The sequence below is a fragment of the Osmia lignaria genome, chromosome 11 (genome assembly GCF_051020975.1).
Source record: "Osmia lignaria lignaria isolate PbOS001 chromosome 11, iyOsmLign1, whole genome shotgun sequence".
Lineage (NCBI taxonomy): Eukaryota > Metazoa > Arthropoda > Insecta > Hymenoptera > Megachilidae > Osmia > Osmia lignaria.
Genome location: NC_135042.1, coordinates 3,748,051 through 3,769,276, shown reverse-complemented (window position 1 = coordinate 3,769,276; position 21,226 = coordinate 3,748,051). Strand labels below are relative to the sequence as shown.

The 21,226-nt window shown below is 38.3% G+C and overlaps 1 protein-coding gene across 2 annotated transcripts in view; it reads right to left on the bottom strand.

The window, feature by feature from the left end:
* The window catches only part of Sol1, a 362,434-nt gene that overhangs the window by 269,212 nt on the left and 71,996 nt on the right, over window positions 1-21,226 (bottom strand). For both annotated transcript variants that reach the window (XM_076691075.1, XM_076691076.1), the window contains one exon: window positions 1,400-1,466. In XM_076691075.1, the coding sequence (XP_076547190.1) occupies window positions 1,400-1,466 (67 nt within the window). The remainder of the gene's footprint in view (window positions 1-1,399; window positions 1,467-21,226) is intronic.

Here is a 21,226-nt window from a genome sequence, read left to right as displayed (position 1 = left end):
TGGTGATAATAACAATCAATTACGAATCCCTGGTACGACTACTGTGAAATTTGCATGCATGCACGGCAATTTAAAGCGCTAAAAGGAGTAATTTATGTAGTACATATCGCGATTCTTAATTATACTCTGCAGTGTGATCAAAGATATACTTTGCTATTATTGATAACGTTAACTGCTACACTCGTGTCGAGCCTGCGGCCTACAAACCGAGAAAAACCTTCAAAATGTTATTTCTGACGAAATCAAATTATTATGAACTTAAAGATTGAAGCTTTTATTTTTGCTTCGAGTGGAAACTGAGCTACTGGCGTTACAATTAACTGATCAGGAAAGCCTAATGGTGTGCTACAAGCATATTAATATCCGTACCCTACTTATAAGAATCTCCTCCCGAAGGTTCCTCACGAACAAGCAATTCAAAATGTTTCATAACCGCGATAACCCTAATCTTGCTCCATCATTCGTACAATAAACGCGACAATAATCTCGACGATGTAAGAATGATTAGAGAAGCTAGTTTTTCCCTTGTCGTAGCAGCAAAGCAACAACGATCACGTGCGAAGAAGAAACAAGTCCGGTACACGAGGGTAACACACACCTGTTCGATCATTCTTCAAGTCGTATCAGCATCGTGGCTCGAGCGACCCGAACGGAAGTCGTGTAGAACGGTAGCTAAAGCATGTAACACGCTTCCGATACGGGGTAAATAAGTGTCGCGACACAGGCTAGGAGAAACCGGTGGGTCTCGTGTGTCCACCTGCGATTCGTGACTTCGAATAAAACCGACTATCAACACGGCTACTATATTCAACGACGAGGTTAGTGTTTTTGTCCGGAATGTTGCTTGGATACTGACGCGTTCAAACGGTCTACTTCCGGCTGTAAGTTAAACTCGATACCCTACGAAAATGCAACTTACGATCGGCTACACGATAACCGGAAAAACGGGGGTAGACGGAATCGATTCTGGGGTACGATTCTGTTGCAATTTAACCGAGTTTATTGACGATAATACTTTCTCGAACGTGTATTGGTTCGCCGATGTAGAATGCGTTTCATGAACCAGAAAATATTTTGCCGTTTGTTACTTTAATGATTCGATGTGTAACCCATTCCCTGATAACTGGAAGGAAAATTTACGATCGGGCATTCTGCAACACTGTTAAGGACTTTAGTGGTAATGTTTCCGCACATGTATATAACTTCATTGATATTTTCAACCCTCGAACGACGGACCATGGAAAGAGTACCATATTTTAATAAAATTTTGTATTTCATATTATTTTAAAGAATTTTCAATTGAAACTCGTCTAAAGAGTCAACGACTATTACAATGACTAATAGAAGATTAAAAATGAAGAGAGAAATCTAATAACCAGTAAAACTTTCTTTCCCTTACCTGGATTTACGGCGTGGCAGTGGTTGAGGAGCGGCAGCCAACAGAGCAGTAGCACCGCTCTCTGCATCTGAAACAAAAATCACAAGTATTTTTCATTCACTGTTCTCTCGTCTAATTGCTATTCCACGGATGCGACTGTGGCGTCTTCTAATGTGATTACAACATTGATGAAAATCTGGAATGAAAACAGGCCGACAGTCGGGATCCACGGGAAACCGTGGAACCACTAATTACAGGAGAGAAACCGAGTCAGCTCGAAGAATGAAGCGCAGCGGGATCATTCCGCACGAGGAAGCAACGATCGCGCGCGTGCATAAATATCAGCACAGATACGGTTGCGAGCACGTGTGCGACCCGATCCACGACGTATCCATTCCTCCGCCGGCAAATGAACTCTCCAGCAATGGTTCCACGTGGTCGCGTGTGCACGCACGAACGATTTGTGTGTATAGGGGTAGCCGTGCGATGAATTTTCCACAGGCCAAACATTTTCGTTGCGAAATACCTGGGCCGAGGATCGCGTGGAAAACAGCCACGCCCGGGATACTTTACTTCACGGAATGGAAAACGAGCGGGACGGCCGATTTGTCAAATTGATTCGTCCCGTGAACGCGTGGAATTTTAAATTCACACTCGAGAACCGACCGGTCCCCGATGTACCATTAGACACGTGCGAAACGTTAGATTCTATGGCGATAAGATATGCAAAATTTTCGAATACTCCTTTCACAGTTTTAATTCATGGTGAAATTCACTGAATTATTAAATTTATTTTAAATTTTATGTACCGTGATTTTTCATTCAATGAGCAAAGCATATTTTCATTAAAGTATAAAATATACCCGTGTAAATTCTGGCGTATGCAAAATTTTATGATCTAGATTTCACGGTTTTAATTTATGGTGTAGTATGGAATTTTTAATTCGCCAAGAGTGTACTTTGAATAAATTATTGTTAAATTGGAGACACCAGAAAATAAAATCTAAGAACACCTTACATATTACGATTCCTTAGTCGACCCATTCAAATTGTAATTAGTACCGTCGTTCGACTTTATATGTACGTTGAATATATTTAAATACACTTTCGCTACTTTATCTTAGTCTCTAAAACGCGTTATCCTCGTTAAGAACCGCATCGATATTCGTTAAACTTTCCTCGTAGAAACTTAAATCTAACCATTTTCCAGCGACGTTAAATCTCGAATTATTCACGATCCTCGGCTAACGAATCCGCCTCGATCTATCTTAAAAACGTCTCTCGGAAACGAATGAAACAAGACTTTAATCCGTGCAAATAGCTCGTCGTAAATATGAATTAAGCAAATGACGGAGCTTCATTAAAATTGCACCATCGATTGGTTTCGTACGTCGAGCGATATCGCGTGGTTAAATCCACTTAAGACGGGAAAGAAAAACGGGTATCCGTCTATGGGATATTCGAAATGTACATTTCTTCCTATTACAAGGAAATACCGTGATCCAAATTGCTATACTCCTTGTGCTCGATTGAATATGCTCCTTTATAGACCTTTCTTTGATACGATCGTGCTAGTATGAGACTGTGCTAGACAGACAAAAGTGAAACGTACCGAACTATTGAAAAGAAAGCCAGAGACTTTCAATAGGGACTTCAAATAAATTTTCTTTGATCTACTAGCTTGCAAATAAAATTCTACACTGCAATCGGCAATTTTCAATTTCAAAACTTTACATTACCGCTTAGAATATTATTAAAACACTTATCAAATTTTTCAATTTTAAGTCTCCAGTGGAGTTCACACCTCCATTTTAATTTTAATATTATGTCATTTACAACCAAAGGAAAATTGCACATAGTTACAAGATTTTAATATGCAAGGATTAAAATGAAACTCTGCACTTTGTCAATACTCGATAATCCCTAGTATCAAAAGGTCTGTTAATTAGACTTCCAATCAAGAAGGTGTTTGGATTAAAAGTGAATGGAAGAACGAACAGAATCGACGTCGAAACATCGAGCATTCGTGAGATTTGACCTATAGACAGTCGTTCCACTTGGAGCAAAAGGAACTGTTGATATTGCTGAACAATAAAGCCCTCTTTGAAATCGATCTTGGATACACCTATTGCGCAAACACTTAAAACAGTGATATTTTTAGTATTTTTATTGACGACTGAGTCAAATGGCAGAAGTAGAAACATATAAATACTTGCCTCGACACTGTAATCTTTTCTTCGTTTTTCTTTCAATCTTACAACAGAATGAATCTCTAATCGAAATAATTGTATTAGATTCAATAAAATTCTATGAATATTAAATTTATGTTAGATTGAAGCTAGCATTGCGTTAAAGTAATTTCACTAGCAGATTACTAACAGCAGTCAATGCGTTTCATTTCCTTCTGAAATGAAATTCCAATTTAAAGTTGAAATTAAATTCTGAATACTACATTTTTCAAACCGTAGAACGAGATTTTAAGCATGCATTTTGTAGCAAAACTATTTTCTGCAAAAAACTGATTGAAGTACCCACATATATCCGGGAGCGATTAAAATATTTGATAATGAAAACTGACGGATTTAATATTTTCCGCGTCACTCGTCACCTCCCTTACGTTTCATTCAAAACTCATCATCCAAAGCGAGATTTTTCCGGCGAAGAAAATATTTAACGTAACACGCAAGAATGAATTCCGGCTTGCCAACAGACGAGCCCGCAACGAAACAGTTTCGTACCGCGAGTTTCTTGCAAAAATTTAATTGAAATTCTTAAAGTGGTTCCGCGGTAATTATTCAACGGCGAAAACAAAAGGCCGCACGAGCTCTCCCCTGTTCAACAATGACCGTTTTTCAAACAACCGGCCGTAGAGATACATCGAAACTGTGGAAATAAATCATTCGCGGTATAACGAAATTTCACGTGGCTACAATTGTCAGATCGAATGAAAGAACGTTCGCGAAATACACTGAAAGCAGAATACACTTGTGACAATAGTTTCCCAACGTTTTTCGCATCCATCATTCGACCATCGCAATTAAACGTTCTGATTAGAATTTATTAACTGAATGGACAAAAGTAAAGACAGATGTGTTATTTATGCAATTTTCAAGCTATACGTATAGAATGAATAATTGAATTATGTATCTCTTCTACTAGCATCTCTGGTTTGAGGTACCAAACCTCTTCGAGAGCCCGGCAAATGATAGAAAAATCAAGAAAAATTTATCGAGTCGATAAAGTTCTAAAGGTTTGTTAATACGACAAGGGTCGAAATGACTTTTGAGCGGTAATGTACATGCGTCGCAGTGATATTTGCCCTCGACACTGACTGGAAATTGTATTAGCGCCGGCTCGGGTCCATGCAAGAAGTAGGCCGTTCCAGTTGCACTCTCGCGAAGAGAACGCGCGGCAAAGGTCAAAAGTGCATGAATTGTTGCGAAGTGGCTCGGTCCTCCACTCGCTAAAGCAGTACAATGCGATCGGTGACCCCGTTTCGCTCAGCCTGCAAACCACCGGCGACTGCTGACATTGCTGAAAAGACCCCGCGATCAACTATATTCCCAGACCTTTATTTCCTTCCTTTTTTTCTTCTTCTTCTTCTTCTTCTTCTTCTTCTTCTTCTTCTTCTTCTTTCTCCTCCTCGACGGTTTGATGAAGAGTCCGAGACCCGTCGAGGGCCTACAGATACGTAAGTCGACAGGCTCTTCCGTTCTTTCGGGCTTATTTTCGAGGCCAGTTTGTGTTCCTCGTTCGTTAACGGAATCGAACGAACGAGAATTAACGACACCGATAAATATACTGGTAACGGGATCCTTTTGCGTTTCCAGACAATTTCCGAGTCAATCTGAAGGATTGATTTGGAGAATAAGCATTTTAGGATCATTTCGAAATGGACAGAGGCGTCTTTGAAAGCATTTCTATGAGTTACCAGAAAAAAAAGAAGTGCAACTGCATTTTGCACCAATGCACCGATGCACAAAACTGCATAAACCTAATTCCAGAGTATAACTTATGTCATTAGTTGAATATTTTCAACATCCTTATGTCGAGAAGCGTTTTTACGAGCCCTCCATGCCAACCCTGACAAGAGATAGATTTGAATGAACGTTTTTCTCCTTTTTCTCGAAATTTTACATCGCGTTGCTGCCGTCACGTATTCCATTACGAATAAAAGCCAGTCGTCGTAGCAACGTAGCAAAGAGTACCTCTTTCGTAAACAGTGATCAACAATGGCGTTGCAGTTTTAAAAGGAGATCGTCAAAATGTCACGAGAATACGACGCGTTTCGTATGTCACATAAATTCAACGCTACGTTTGCGCCTACACGCTCGAAACGCGGGCACAATGAATTTAAAGTGAGATTTAAGGGGTGAAATATTCTCGCATTTCCAACCCTTTTTCTTTCGACAACTATACTGCAAGTTGATTTGCAAATCTTAATAATAAACTATTCTAAATATACAATTACCAATTTAAAAATTGTGGAAATTTTGCTAATTGAAATAATTAGAAAAACGATTGTTAGATAATATATCATAAGTTCGATAGAAAAGAAATATTTTTGAATTTTATAATATTTAACATAATTACATTATTTCTTTTTTAAATTACTTTTAATATTAATATCGTCAAAATTAAATTTTTTCTTAGAAGAGCCTCATTTAATCGCGAGTGTATGTAATAAAATGTAATAACGTCGACAAAGAGACTATAAATATGTATGACGATGGTATAAATAAATGACTAACAACTTACACACGAGATACACGAGCACACGTCGCGTCGTATAAATATTCAACTTAAATTTATTTCTACCATGCATACGACGTAAAGAGGGTTACGTAATTATAAATGACACTAAAGGTGTTATTATTTTATAAAATCGTACCATCTCAAAAATGAAAGAAATGTTATCTTCTGATAACGTTTAGATATGATGAAAAATAAAAAAGAAACCCTATAGTTTTCAATGATTCAAGGGATATAGCTTTTCAAGTTTATTCTAAACTTAAAATAGTCTTGTTGAGAGAATATCGTTCAGAAAATCGTATTTTCACCATGGTCATGAATAACAAAGACTGCTCCGAACGAAAGGCATGAAAGTTATCAAAAGAAAAATGGTTCGAGGCTTTATGGGTTAACCAGACCCATCTCGAAGCATTTACTTTCGAAAGGCGTACATTGTTTGCCACGAAACTTGACAACGAGATGTTAAACAGCTGGGTGATGTTCATAAATATTCATTACAGAAGAAACACCATTGTTTAAGGCTGTACCTTTGACATAAAGATAAAAATTTCACCTGATTTATATAAACCATGTTAATATTTCAACTAGAAAAATATTTGATCGCAAGAGATACATTAATATCGTTACTGTACAAAGCTCAAAGAAGCTATTTAATCATTTTATTACTTCAACAAAATTTACCGGAGCAATATTTCATTATTCTCTACTTCAATTAGCAACGTTTTGGTATTGACATCCTGCATCTCATGTTGCTTTTTCCGATAGATTTGATGTATGAGATTAGCACGGATTGCACGCCAGATCGACGATTGATACATTTTTCATTTCAACTTGAATGGCCTGACTTATTTTTGGATAAATTATAAAAAATTGAATTTTTATGAAAGCATTAAATTCCAGGATCATAAAAAAAAAATTAAAAATATAAGTGACTTAATAATTTTTATTTCTACGCCATCTCTCAAACGTGCACTTTAGCTATTCGATAAGATTACCCAAAATTCCGAAGCCTTTCTTCGAAACTAAAATCCGAGAAAATCTTGCGCGACATCGAAGATGTACCCCGACAACCTTTCCATCCGGAAGTTTCGAAAGAAAACGCTTGGAAAGCGACGCGAAAACAATACTTTCACGGAGCAAAGAGCACGAGGGAAGCTTTCAGGATGAGTTTCAAGCGCGCGTATAACTGGTAAGCGACATCCTATACCGAGCAGGAAGAAATATTTTCGGCGGTACATTGTCTGCGCGTCAGATCACGGACAAGTACTCGCGCTGGTGACATCCTGTTCTGTACACAGAACGTCGTCGTATACGTAGGCTCGTGCAACCTTTTTCACCGCATCCCTCTTCGTCCCGAATGGTTTTCCTTCGCCCACCCCCCTTTGTACGAAGGCAGTAGAAAATGACGGGGTGTGTCAGCCCGTAGGAAATATTATATCGCGTTTTCTTCGAAAGTGGCCGCGAGCCAGTAACCGGATCGCTTCAACCCGCCTCTCGAAGCAAAGAAGCTGGCGTCTGATATTAATCCTCCTACCATCCTACCTCCTAACAGCTGAGACCAGCTTGGACCAACGGAAAAACTTTCTGTCCTACGTATTTAGGCGATACTGTTCTCGGTTACGACGTGGCTTTATCGTTCTTTTCAACTAACCCTCCCGTGGAAAAGAAATGTTTCGTACGCGAGAAACTCTTGAGTAACGGAACGAAATAAGGGATACAATGGAACGTGTCCCTTATTCGCTGATTTTTTTGAAGTTTCCAAGGGCATCTAATATTTTATTTTTAACCCTTTGATATGTCTATGGTACTCGAATTTCTATAAAAAGTTTAAATTGTTCTTGATATACGCTTTAAATGGGACATTAACAGGGTGATTAAAGCACGCGTAAGTAACGAGCTAAAGACAGATTAAAGGCGTATAAGATGACGCAGAATGTTATAGTAGCGACGACGCGTGAGTTTCCGCATAAAAGCATGAGAAAAAAATAGCTCGGTTATTCCAGGCATGCTTTATTAATTAAAAACGCTGGTCAGCCGGCGACTCGGATTACATTTTCCACGGCTATTCATCAGGAAGGTCGTAATCTTGTTGTCGAGTACGGTCGACCAAATTTCGTGAAATTATGCTGGTTATTAGAGGCCAGAGAGTACAACGGGATAAGTTGGTAAAACGTGTACACTTATAACAAGAAAAACAGCAATTTTATACTTGTTTTCTACATTGTGCTACCTTTTAACCGTTTATTAAAAGACCTGAATCTTTGGGTACCCGCCCACCCTTATTTCCCATCTTCTACGAAAAAAATAATTAAATAAATTTGCCGACATTATTATCCCTTGAAGAGCAAATTGTAAACAACGATCAATCCTTGTAATTCGATGAAGTCATAAGGGTTAAAAGAAAGTTCTTTCATAGAAGATTTCCTCCGTTCTTGAAGAGTTTACGAGCAGACAGTGATACATGACCGATTGTATCCAACAGTGAGAAGCAAAAAGAAATACTCGTTAGTTCCGTCCTTTTACTCGTCTACTATTTCAGTCGGTTTCCGTGTGGTCGTGGCTGATATCCGCGAGCACGTAACCGTGTCTGCTGTTCCGTGACGCTTCACCTTCTGAATTTCTTGTTCGGATACCACTGGAATTCCACCCCCGTCGTCCTCGAACGTGCTCGTTTCGCGACAGTCATCCTGCGACCTGTTCGCGCGGAAAGGACCAAGTTTCACGCTTTCCGCTCCGTGCCGCGCGTTTCCGCGGTGATTTACTCGAATCCAAAATCATGATACCCATAGAGACGGTGAATCAGCAAAAAACCGTTTTTTACTGTCACACGGAACATATAAAACCCTGTCCATACCCTTCTTTTGTGTGAGAAATTTTTCATCGAAGAAATAGCGAAATAAGATAAGTTATAATAAAATAATTTCCTTTTCCTCCCTGTAATTTTTCGTTCCTACAACCGTTAAACTTCTGTACTTGTATTTTTATCGTCGCGTCGTCGAGCGTGGAGAAACTTGCACCGTCCCGTCGCGTCGCGTTTGAAAAACAAACAATTAGAATTTTAAACAACCACGAAAACTTACTCGCTAGCGAGGAAGAAACTTTCCGCAGCTCCAACTTTGCAATTCCGTGCACATCATTTTCATATTTATACATTCTTTAGAGAGTACAATTTTTCGCTGAATGCGTCCCTTACACGGCAATTTGATTCGTGAATTATTAAAAAAGCGAACGCTGTTTGGTATAAGAAGAAAATGAATATTCAGGCAAACAGAAAGGATCCTGTTACTTTGACATGATAAGTATTTGAATCAACAGAGAGCATTGTTCTATCATAATTTTCGAGTATTTTCTTTGGTGAAATTGTTGAAATTGCGCCACATTCGTTAGCGGAGAATTGCAGGCATTCGTGAAAACCGCAATCGAACGAAATTCCGATATTTTGTCAAAGCACGCATCGTCTTCGATCAAAGTCATCCCCTTTAATTAATTGGTTTTCTTTCGAGACTTAGATTTAGTTAAATACAGTCTCTCACGAAATTTTCAATGTTCATTATTTTTTTTTTAAATCAACCTGATCGAATTGGTAAAATAAGGTTTAAAATTCTAAAATATTTCTCAGTATAATTCACCATTAGAACTCTAAAATATCCCACGTCACTACATTGCCAAACTCGTTACACGAAAATCAGTGTACCTAATGATTCGAGGGAAGCGAAGGAAACTTCGTCTACAAGACTTCGTTAGAAAAAGCGAGCGGGAAGCAATCGATATCGAAAAGTACAGCAAACACGCAGGAAACTCAGTGTTTTAGTTAAAGTCGACCGATGTAACAACCGTGGGCAAGAAGCTGTGATAGATTACGCCGCTTTACGAAACCCGGGGACAAAAACCGAAAATTCTATCCACGGTAAACGTGTTCCATTTACCCTGTGTTCCCGACACAGGTCACAGGATCGTGAACTCTGTGCCGTGGAAGGATCGGTAAATCAAAGACGGAGGCAAGAACAGCGACAAGTATTGTCGAAGGTGCATATGCGTGGAGAAAAGTTTCACTGCACCGACAGGATCTATGCGAGAAAGGACGATATTCTGTGAGATTGCTTTCTGGAAAGCATCGCGTGTATAAGTGTGCACGCGACAATCAATAGTGTTTGTACTATCCAAGAGTCGACGAGAGTGGTTTCACCGAAAGCAAACAAAAAGATCACTTTTTCATATGCAGCTAAGAAATGAGATGCAACACGGTGCATCGTGCCAGTTTTAAATTAACTGACCAAGTACTTAAAAATTTCAGATAAATCTGGAAAATCTGCATGTTACGGTGCAATATTTTCAAAATTAGAATTTCGTATCATTAAAAGTAAACAAAAAGTATTGAAACAATTTTTAATTGATTCAGTTTGCTAAATTATTTTGCAATTATTTTAATTGGAAGGTGCAAATATTTCGTTTGATGCAAACGAAGGTAACGTTCTATAATTATTATTTCATGGTTGAAATCAATTTTGAAATATCAATTTAGAATCTTTCTTTTCAACGCTGAAGTTGAATCTCGACAATGAAAATCACGTATTGTTTCAGAAACGTGCTATGCTCGTCCGGTGATTCGTTTACACGATTTCAGTGTGCTTTGAATGAGGCATAACAGAACGCAAATATTTAACGACCTACGCCGATACACGTTGCCCAGTATTTTATGTGTAATCGATTCGTACTTCATGGGACCAGTCGATATTCGACGCTAATGCAAATCGTGTACACAGCTGTGTATGCATAACAGCATTGTCATGCTTGGAAAACTCGTAAAATGTTATTCTTACTGTTCGATTACAAACACACTGCTGGTTACCGTGACCCGATAGCATTGTTTCGATAACAAATTGCTTTTTTCGATCAGATTATTCATGAATCTGCAAGTATTCACCATCAAAAATTATTCGATCCTTTTATTTATATTGTAATACTTTTTGGAGGGTGTTTGCCAAACTAAGACCATTCGTTTGATAAATAAATTATTAATTCCAAATTAATAACTTGAATTACTTGTAAAATAAAAAGATGAGATTTGTGATACAATCCGGAAGAATTCGGTTTCATTTTCAAGTACACGTACAGACGACTTTGAAAAATCAGCTGACCAATCGAGAAAATGCGGAGGCGAATCGAAAGGGAAATAGAAAAGGGTGTAGACGTCTCTCGGTCGACTTGATCAAAGAAGAATACATCGGTACAAAGATCGGCCAGACTTGCCTGCGGAAGTAATATTATACATCTCCCAGGGAAAGTTGGGAAGTATCGGATCTGAAAGGAAAGGATGCCGAAGAAAGAGGCGGAAAACGGTCGGATGCGGACTGCTCGCCGAGTCATACACAGAAACGGATTGATCCTGAAAACATTCGCGGGGAGTTCACTTGCTTTTGCTTTTCCAGTTTCTGCGGCGGATACTAGGTCAGACGTCGTACTTCCGCAACGATTTTCCTTCGAGAAACAGTTGCGGATGCTTGAAAAACTCACCGATAAGATGGATGACGAAAAACTACCTTTGGAAAACGTACACCACAGATTTAGTCGAAGAAAACCATTAATTTTGGGAACGTTTGTCGTTGAATTACAGAATTTCCCGAAAACAAATCCAATTCTGTATTTTCATCGATACCCATCTACCCCTAGTTTCTATATTCGCCTATCTAAAATTTACTTTACGATAAAGCTTAGATATTTAATTAGTAGGTAATAGAAATCTCTAGCGATAATTTCTGAAATCAGAGGCACTTAGACAATGGCATGTGCCCACAATACACTCGCCTAAATCCGCAACGTATTCGATGATACGCGGTTTATCGATGGTTCACGGACTTTTATCCTTTCCGAATGATGAATGGGCGTACCGGTAATTGTCCGAAATGGCCGCGGCACGCAGCTTGGCTGCTTTTTGCTCTCGATTGCTAGCTTCGTCGTCGAGGACATTTCTGGCCCCCTATTCTGTTGTCCAGTCGAATGAGAGGGCAAAAATCCGAACCACCATCGAATCGTTTCTTTATTTCCTTCTGGCTGATTGCAACATGCTATGATTCAAAAATATTTATTTTTAAACGTAGACTTTCTGTGCTTCAATTAACTGATCACGTTGCTTCGATAGTAATTTTAAGTACTCGAGTGCATGTATAATGAAAGAAGATAAATATACGACAAGACTTTTGATGAATTTAGCCCGCTCGTTGAAGTGGGTTTAAGACGAAACCGGAAACTTTCGAAACTTCCTACATAGACCTTCCATAAAAGAAAAACCTCTGTTGGTTTCCGTTTCGTTATCTCCACTGGTGCAAAGATCGTTTGAACTCTAATTGAATCCCGAGAGTAAATCAACCACGTAGAAATATTCGTAAAGAAACAGGTAAACGTGAACCAAACCTGTTGTTTCAATTATTGTTACCCAAAAATGAATGACGTGGCAATTCAAACTGCTAATGATGTGCTTTCGTGTTTGCGTTACGAATGAAATTCCCTTCTCGTCCAATTAAATCCATAATAACAGGAACACGTGATACCAGCCGTCAAAGTGTTAATAGATTTCCACGCACAGTTGGCTACTATCACTCTACTACAAGAGTAAACGGTATAAAGTTAACGTATTCAAACATGGCAAGGGTGTAAGGTTTATCAGTTACTCTCGTTCCTTTGTGTTATTGTTCAATTTGAATAACACGCTCGGAGAAGTTCGCGATACCGCTCTCTCATTGAAACATTATTCCACATGCAAATGAACAACTATTTCCGGATTCCTAACGGTAAGCGGTAATTATGCACGCTTATTTACCGTATCCCAAAACACGCTGACGGAGGAACTGTTTTGATATTTATCGCGTTCAACGTTTAACATATTCAATATACGATACGTCGAAATTTGAAATAAAATGCACAAATTTGCACTTCGGTGAAATATTAATTAATTAATCGTTTGTAGTTTGGTTAGTTGCTAAGGTGGCTGCAAAAGGATCAAATGAAACCCTTGATCGTCTCCTGGTAGGAAACAGGAGCATAGACGAAACACCCTAGCCGGCCAAATAACTCGGACAAATTAAGCCCCGGCGAGGTGAACGGCAAGCGTGGCCAACTGATTAATACCTCATTGTTCCAAGTTCCAATGGAAATACGATTAGGCGCGTACAAAGGGGAACGGCCGCAAACGATAAGAAATTAGCGGGATTACAAACGACTCGTTACCACCTTTGTGCGAGGGTGAGGCTGATTCGCGACCTAACGGACGAACGTGATGAAATTATCCCCGTTCGGCGTACAATGGTAGGACGCATTGAATATGGTTAACCATAACGTGGCGGCAACACATTACGAGGGTGCCTTCTATTCCGAGGAATCACTGCCGTTTTCACGTGGACATACCCAGCCATTAATTCTGCTTAAACCGCTAATTATTTCGCATTAATCGCGCAACGAACCCGGTCACGATCAATCATACGTCAAAATCGGTGACTGGCGTACGAGGAAGCATCGGTACAGCATTATCTGCTTATTCCTGAGCATAGTTATTCATACGGTGCACGTGGACGAGCATCTCCTCGTTGATTCTGCACCTACGTGCTTCCCGACTAACTCTAATAATTACAATCTCGGTTCCTCTGATAATTAAGCTGCGTCTGCATCGCGTTTGGTTTTGTCCTCCGAGATACGCGTCCCGAGTTATTCATCCGACGAGCATTTCTGGAGGAGAAGGTATTATTCGTGTTTCGTTTTAACTTGGCGAACCTGGGTCGATCGTGACCCAAACTTGGAAAACATATACAAGAATATTTAAAAATACAAATGATATGAAATACAAAAACTCTTTCCATAATCCACCACCCAAGGATTAACATCCGAATTAATTCCAGAGAAATGGAATTATGGTTCGCAGTGATCGTTTATTCATTGCCGTGAAACATTCGAGTTCCCTGGAATTATTTCACAGCAATTTCCCGGAGAATTGTTTATCATTTTCAAGTGCACGATAAACAATCTTGAAAGTTATTCAACGAATGAAAGGTCGTTTAAAAGAGCGGATCCGCGTTGCGTCGCGGGTGATAGAAATTGAAATATGAATTGCGACGTTCTCTGTAAAATGACATGGCGAAATTGAGTCGCACTTGAACCTGCTCTACAGTCATACATATTGCATTCGTCGGTGGATATTGCGTTACGGGCAAACGAACGCGAAACCGTACTTTGACGCTCGTTGTGCACGGATGCACCGTCATTTCCGCTGTATTCTTGCACCGTAAATCTTGTAAATTATTAATTATCGCCGTATTTCGTTCGACGCTGATAGAAGAGACGAGTATATGGATAGGAATGCAATTTTCTGACGGTCGTTCGGTTTACATACTCTTGAGAATAGAACGAATTACCAAGCTCGTTCGATTCTATCTACCTGCTCATCCTTTTGACCAATGCATGAGAATTCAACGTGTTCGCTCGATAGAACCTCGTCGATGTTTTAAACCCTATCACGTAACGCGATTCTCAGAGTCATCTCTTCTGAGCGCAAGAATTCTTTCGTTGAATGAAAAGAATGGAAAGATCGATCCGATACGAGACGTGGACTGCGTTCGTTTGCTAATATGTTTTCAATTAAATACCGGACGAGAAAATTGCAGGATGCAACGAACTGATGCAAGGTGCATTTGTAACAAACGTAAGCGTAATTAGCGAAGGTAATTATCATTGTATTATGTTAGCAATTAAATTCCCAACGTTTAAGCGCATTTTATTCGAAAATTACATAAATCTAATTGCAGAGGAATTGAACAATTTTCAAAGATATTACTGTAACAGTATTTACATACTTTGATCGAAAATTAATATTTAATCGAGTACCTGTACACTCCTAATTTTAATCAATAATTACCTATACAGGGATAAGGAACTACCAATATAATATTTTAAATACCGATTGGAAAACTTCATGGTGGAAATGTTTTATTTCGTCGTTTCTACGTCGATCGAGATCACGGGGAAGAAACGCGGCAAGAAGAGAAGAGTTTCGCCGGTCTGATGGTTGAAAACTACAAAAGCGGCCTTTGGAAACTTTAATGAAGAACTGAACCACTCTATCGAGTCGAGGAACGAAGACAGAGCGAACTGGAAACCGGAAAATCGTGTCCGCAGGTAAAACTTCCGCTTCTTTTCGCCCGAGGTGAGGACTTTGCCAAGTTTCCTCTTCATGGAAAGGAGTCGGTGAAAGAATGCGCGAATTCATTGCAAAACTGATAATGAATGCACCCTCACGTGCCGGTTAACGTTCATAATGAAGATCTGTGCACGATATCAAGAGATATCTTGCTTTTTCATTACAATAATTTATAATCCTGTACCGCGATGAAAAAAGGAAGACAAAAATAATTAGAAATTTTATGAAAGAAAATCTGCCCTTTTTCACTTTTCTATTCCAGAGTTGTTTTATTAAATTTTTCATTCGAAAAAAGGATCAAGGATACTTAGAGTTGTCTTTATCTATTATTCGTTATTCGTAAACATGTAAAATTTTGCATCGCGTATTCCTCTCTCGTCGGATAAACAGGGTATTTTACCTGATTCCATAATTTTACTTTTCCTCGCTATTTAATATTTCAATATTTGCACAACTTTCTCGTTTAAATACACATTTGAATCCTCGAGCGAGTGTAGTCAACGTGCAAGCAAACAGGACGATTCGGATTTCCTCTCTATGTTTTTAAGGATTTCATTCGAAGAAAGCCGTTCTGCTATTATTCAGACGCGTCTTCGAGAAACTTGAAATCCGACAGAGACCGTGAACATTCGGATACAAATGAAACGGAAGTAAAAAAAAAAGGGGGGAAAGATAACGCAACAGAAGGTAGAGAAAGAAGAAGAAAAAAAGGAGAAGAATACGAAGAGGAATCTGTCTGAAACGCAACGAAGGGAGGAAAGAACGAAAGGTGAAGCACTTCCGTAACAATGCTGATCTCTTCCATGAAATAAAACATACTCGACACCGAGGCAGTAAGGCGTACAGGAAGAAGGCAAGGAAGAAGTGAAAAACGAGAAGGAGAAACGAAAGCGAACGCGTTGTTTGGCAAAGAGCTAATGAGCCTCCGTTTGGCAGAAAGCAAATGCAGTATAAAAAGAAAAGAGATCGATTTTTCCACTGGTTTCGCGTTTCTATTCACTCGACAAGACGATCATTACGTTGTTGAGATTATGTGGTTCTACTCCTTTCTCTTCTTTTTTAATAATAAAAAAGAAAAAGAAAATTTTACGTTGTATTCGCTGCATTTATGTAGTTACAAAAGTTATAAAAGGAGAATTAAATATTGTTACAAAACGTTTATTCACTTTTTAAATTTATTTTTAATTCGTCAGCATGCGAAACTGTAAATTACCCCCGAGACTTTCCAACTAGTGTAAACACGGGCTCCAAAGTTTCAACTGATCTGGTACAAGTTGCCGGACCGGTAGTACGTTGCTCTCGTTACATCCGGTGCAAAGTAATTCCCAAGTGTTTCGAATCGAGATATCCCTCAATCACGTATGTTTTACCTGGATCGATAATGCCACGCGAATCTAGCCGATTAAACGATCAAACGTTCTCCATTTTCTGTCTGGGGATTAAGCATCAGCTGCCGTTCGATTTTTCATTTCACTATTTAAGCTAATGATCGATATATAAAATTTAATTATCTCAATTATTTATGTTATTTTATTTTGAAATTACTTTTAATATTAATATCATCATAATGAAGGTTTCGAGAATTTCAGTTTCCCCTCTAACGTTATTTCGCTTAGGAAAGCCTACTGTGCCGAATATTGTATATTCGCATTCAATAAGAGAATACGATTTTCACTAATCTCATTCTCGCTTCACGCTGTACACGATGAACGGACCATAGAAGTTAGTATTAAATACTGTTATCGACCATCGAGCGTACACAGAGAGCCAGCCAAATCCTCACCTTCGTTATCCTCTGGGGGCTGCATCAGTTGCATCGGCTACCCTTTAACGGGTAGCAGCACTCTTGTGCTTATCCATGGGTGTTCCCTGACGCTTTCTAATTCCACAGAGTGCAGCGAGAACTTCACGGTTATTGGATCACTCGCTGACTATTAGACGTATTCGTCGGATGCTTTTGCCGAACGAGCATCCTACTTTCTACCCGGCTCTCATTAGTATTAATTAATGAATTTCAGCAAATATTCAATCAACAAGAGCGCAAGAAATCTTTGATCCGCAACATATATAAAATTACGTATAACCATATAGAATTAATAATGAATTGTTAATTCGTTATAATTATGGGGTGAATTAATCAATGACGTTTCTAAATCACTCATCGCGCGAAATAATTTCGTAGCAACGGGCTACGTGTTAAATTTCGCTCTTGTTTATTTAGGTCTGACGGTAGTAGACGCGGTTTCGTGAACGATATTTATTAAAGGACGTCGCGTCGCTTCCTCGTCGTGCGATCCATTAAAATGTTACGCGTACGTTCCTGTTAACGAGAGAACGAAACTTCGTTAGATGTGTGGAAATTCGGCCAACAGACACCGAGACCAACTTCCGACGTAACATTAATACGAGTTTCGACAATAATTTCTTGTTGCGTTGCTGGTCATAACAACGAAAGGGGACAAATCGATTTAACGAATTTCTATCACTACGTAAACGCGATTAGATACCTTTTTTTTATATAGAAGATGTTTAACTATTCTATTGTTAAATAAAACATTGACGATGAGAAAAATCTTGGAGATTAAATTTCAAAAAATTACCAACGAATATCAGCAGAATTTCTGCTTTAAATACCACTTGAAGCAGTCAGAAAAAATAAACATGCCGTTTTAGTTGACTCAATGTACTTTGGTCGATCGATGACAGTCCTTGGCAAAACATTGGCCTAGATTTTCGCAAAGTATTGCGGCTAGGCCAAGTCAGCTGACGAGGACTGATGATAGGTCTGAAATTTTCAGGATAGCGTTAACGACTGCCAGTACTCCTTGGGCTTGCACCCTCCGTTCATCCTGAAAATTTTAAGAGCTCGATAACGAGGTGACTTGACCTCGCCCCGGCCCTCGTTCACTCGGCAATCTTCTTTTCGTGGCCAAGACTGAATTCAACGAGAATCATACGAATGTATTCAAAACCCCTGGATCGTCTTAAGCGATGCACCATTGTGCCACTTGCAAAGTGGATGAAGGATTTTCCTTCAATTTTCATTAATTCCAAGTTACACAGGGTGTTCTATACAAAGAAATTAATCTTTAGGAAAAAGAAGTAATTTCAATAAGAAAAATTCCATTTTCAGAATACAATTTACCAATTCAAATTTCCCCTTAGTTACATCATGTGTTTGTTTATAACGAGCAACGCAGATAACATTCGGCATGGCTAGCAAAACTGAGCCATTTTTTATCTGCAGCGAGATAATGATTCATACGTGTCTCTGTCATTAATTACGGCACAACCGTGGTACACCATCATATGTGTTTTAATATTCATACACTCGGTTATTCATGTACCATCGCTAATAATTCACATTGCGATGTCAAATGTAGTTTTGTCATGGTAAATGCGACGCTTCGATAAAACTTGATTTATGTCGTGCTGACCAAAGGGTAAATACGTTTATTTCTTAAAAAATGAAATCAGTTTTAACACTTTAACAGCTACTATCGTGTATCCATTTTATCAGATACTAATTATAATTGAAAAATTGGTCACTTTGAAATTAAAATGTTTAAAATATTTAAATTCAATTCTACTAAAAATCCAATAAAATTTAAGAAGTCGTAGATGGCGAAGTATTGGAATTTTGAAATTTTATACACTCATATAATATTTATTCAGTTCATTATATTGAACTTGCTTATATAAAATTATCTTCTGTTAGTAATTGTAAGTAAAATTTACTGTCAGATGCTTCTGCTATAAACTACCTAAGATTAATGTTCATCTAAATTTATGGAAGGTGATTATCTGAATTTATGAACCAGGGTCAGAGAAGGGTGTAACATCCCCAGTAAATAGCGGCTAAAAGGTCACTTATTCCAACCCAAATAACAACTCACTTCATCCATCATGGTAAGAGTAAAATTTAGGAGAAAAAATCTTTTTTATGTATCTTGTAATCGGTTCAATGAATCAGTGTATAACAAGTATCAATAGAATCAAAATTAATATAAAAAAACTGTAGATTCTTAAGGTGTAAATCAATTTATTAATGTACCATAAATGCTATTTCTTGACACTTTTATGTCATCAAACCATGTCAGACTTTCCATGCTTTAATATCACATTCCTCTCACAGTTTCGTTACCCCATTTTGTTATTCCATCGTAGTATAAAATGTATCCAATGAAATAAATGGAAAACGAGAGGAGATTGTGCGCGTGAATACCGCGGGATCGATTGGAAATGGAACATTAGGATTTTATAGGTTCCAAGCGATTCGCATAATCTCGCTTGCACTATCTACTTAATTACGTCGGCGAAAGGTCCAGTGCGGCGAATATTATTATTAGCCTCGTGTAAATTGAAAGTGACGTGATCGATAAGAAAGCTCATTACACGCAGAGGACGGGAGGGAATCGAGCCTATTAATTTTATATCTAAGTCCATCTTTCAAAAAAAAAATTTAGTATCACATAAAAGGACTAATTTTCAAATCATTAACAGGATCTAACACGAGAGTTCATTCTTTTCGTATACATTGAAATTACGTTCAACCAGACACTCGAGTCAAGCAACAAAAATTGAAATACAAACACGAAATGCAAATGTCGTGGTGAATGCAGTTGATTCCAGTGAAAAATCCGGCAGTTCCATTCCCTCATCCAATTTACCGATTTAACTCTTTCACCCACGCCGCTCTTGGGATCGCGGTAGACATTGAAAAAGTAATTTGCAAGGTATTGTTTTCCCATTTTCGGCTACAACTTATTTCACAATATTTCTTGTCGAATTAACATATACGCTCGATTTGCATCGATCCAAAACGATCCCAATTTTGTACTTTTGAGGAATTTATATAATTCAAAAGGGAAATAAAAATATAATAGAATTATAAATGGAATTGAATTATCTACGTTCGAGTTATCGCTCCCAATTTATAGCGCACTAATCTCCGGGATCAATAATTAAATTAACCATTTAAATGGATTTAGTTTTCAAACGTCAATTACTTTGCCGCACAACTAATGCCATCCGAAATAAACTGACCGAAAATTTAGAATAAATTCGAAACAAGTAATTAACAGTTACATGTTCATTAATTAATACTTCAATCTAATATCATAGAAATATAGAACAAGAGCTACGTTTTTTATTTTAGACAGAATAAAATTTCAATGTTAGCTTAACGTATTTTCCTAAAAAACACCGATCCGTTGACTTGTAATCAATTGATGTAACGCTCCAACGCGAACTAAAGCAATTTAAGTACTTACTCAGAGTTCAGAGAACGGTCAAGCTCTGTTTCTTTTCTCGTTCCTAGCCAGCCAACAATTAAAGTTTCCAGCCTTTCTTATTTCGATCGAATTCAGTCGGAAAAGCCATGAAAACTCGAGGAAGGTAAGTTGAAATTAATTCAATCTTTGATAGTAGATTTTCGCTAATTTTTCCTATCGAAAACCTCTGATATTTTTATAATGATTCACGATAAAATTTTGAAGAATATCTATTATTTTTCTTGAATAAACCTTCCAAATTCGAAAGCTCTTCTACGGAAGCATTATTCTAACAAAACATTTCCTGTCGAACCTTTTTCATCTTTCTTCGTTCGAGCTCGAACTTGAAGAAGAGATCGCGAATCGTTCGACGATTCGGTAAGAAAACCGCTATTTCCATGATGAACGATCCGATCAGCGAAAAACGAACGTATCGGATGACTTATCGACGAGCCAGGTCGATAGGAAAACGACACCGGTGTGCAATTAATCCTTGGAGTGTGGTCAACGTGGTACCATCAATTTTCGATGGGAGTCTTCGATCGTTGGACTCGTTAATGAGAACGATACCATCGGTGTACTTTTATCGTCGTATAATAATAATCGAATTATCGCGTACGTGTCGCTGATAAACGGAAT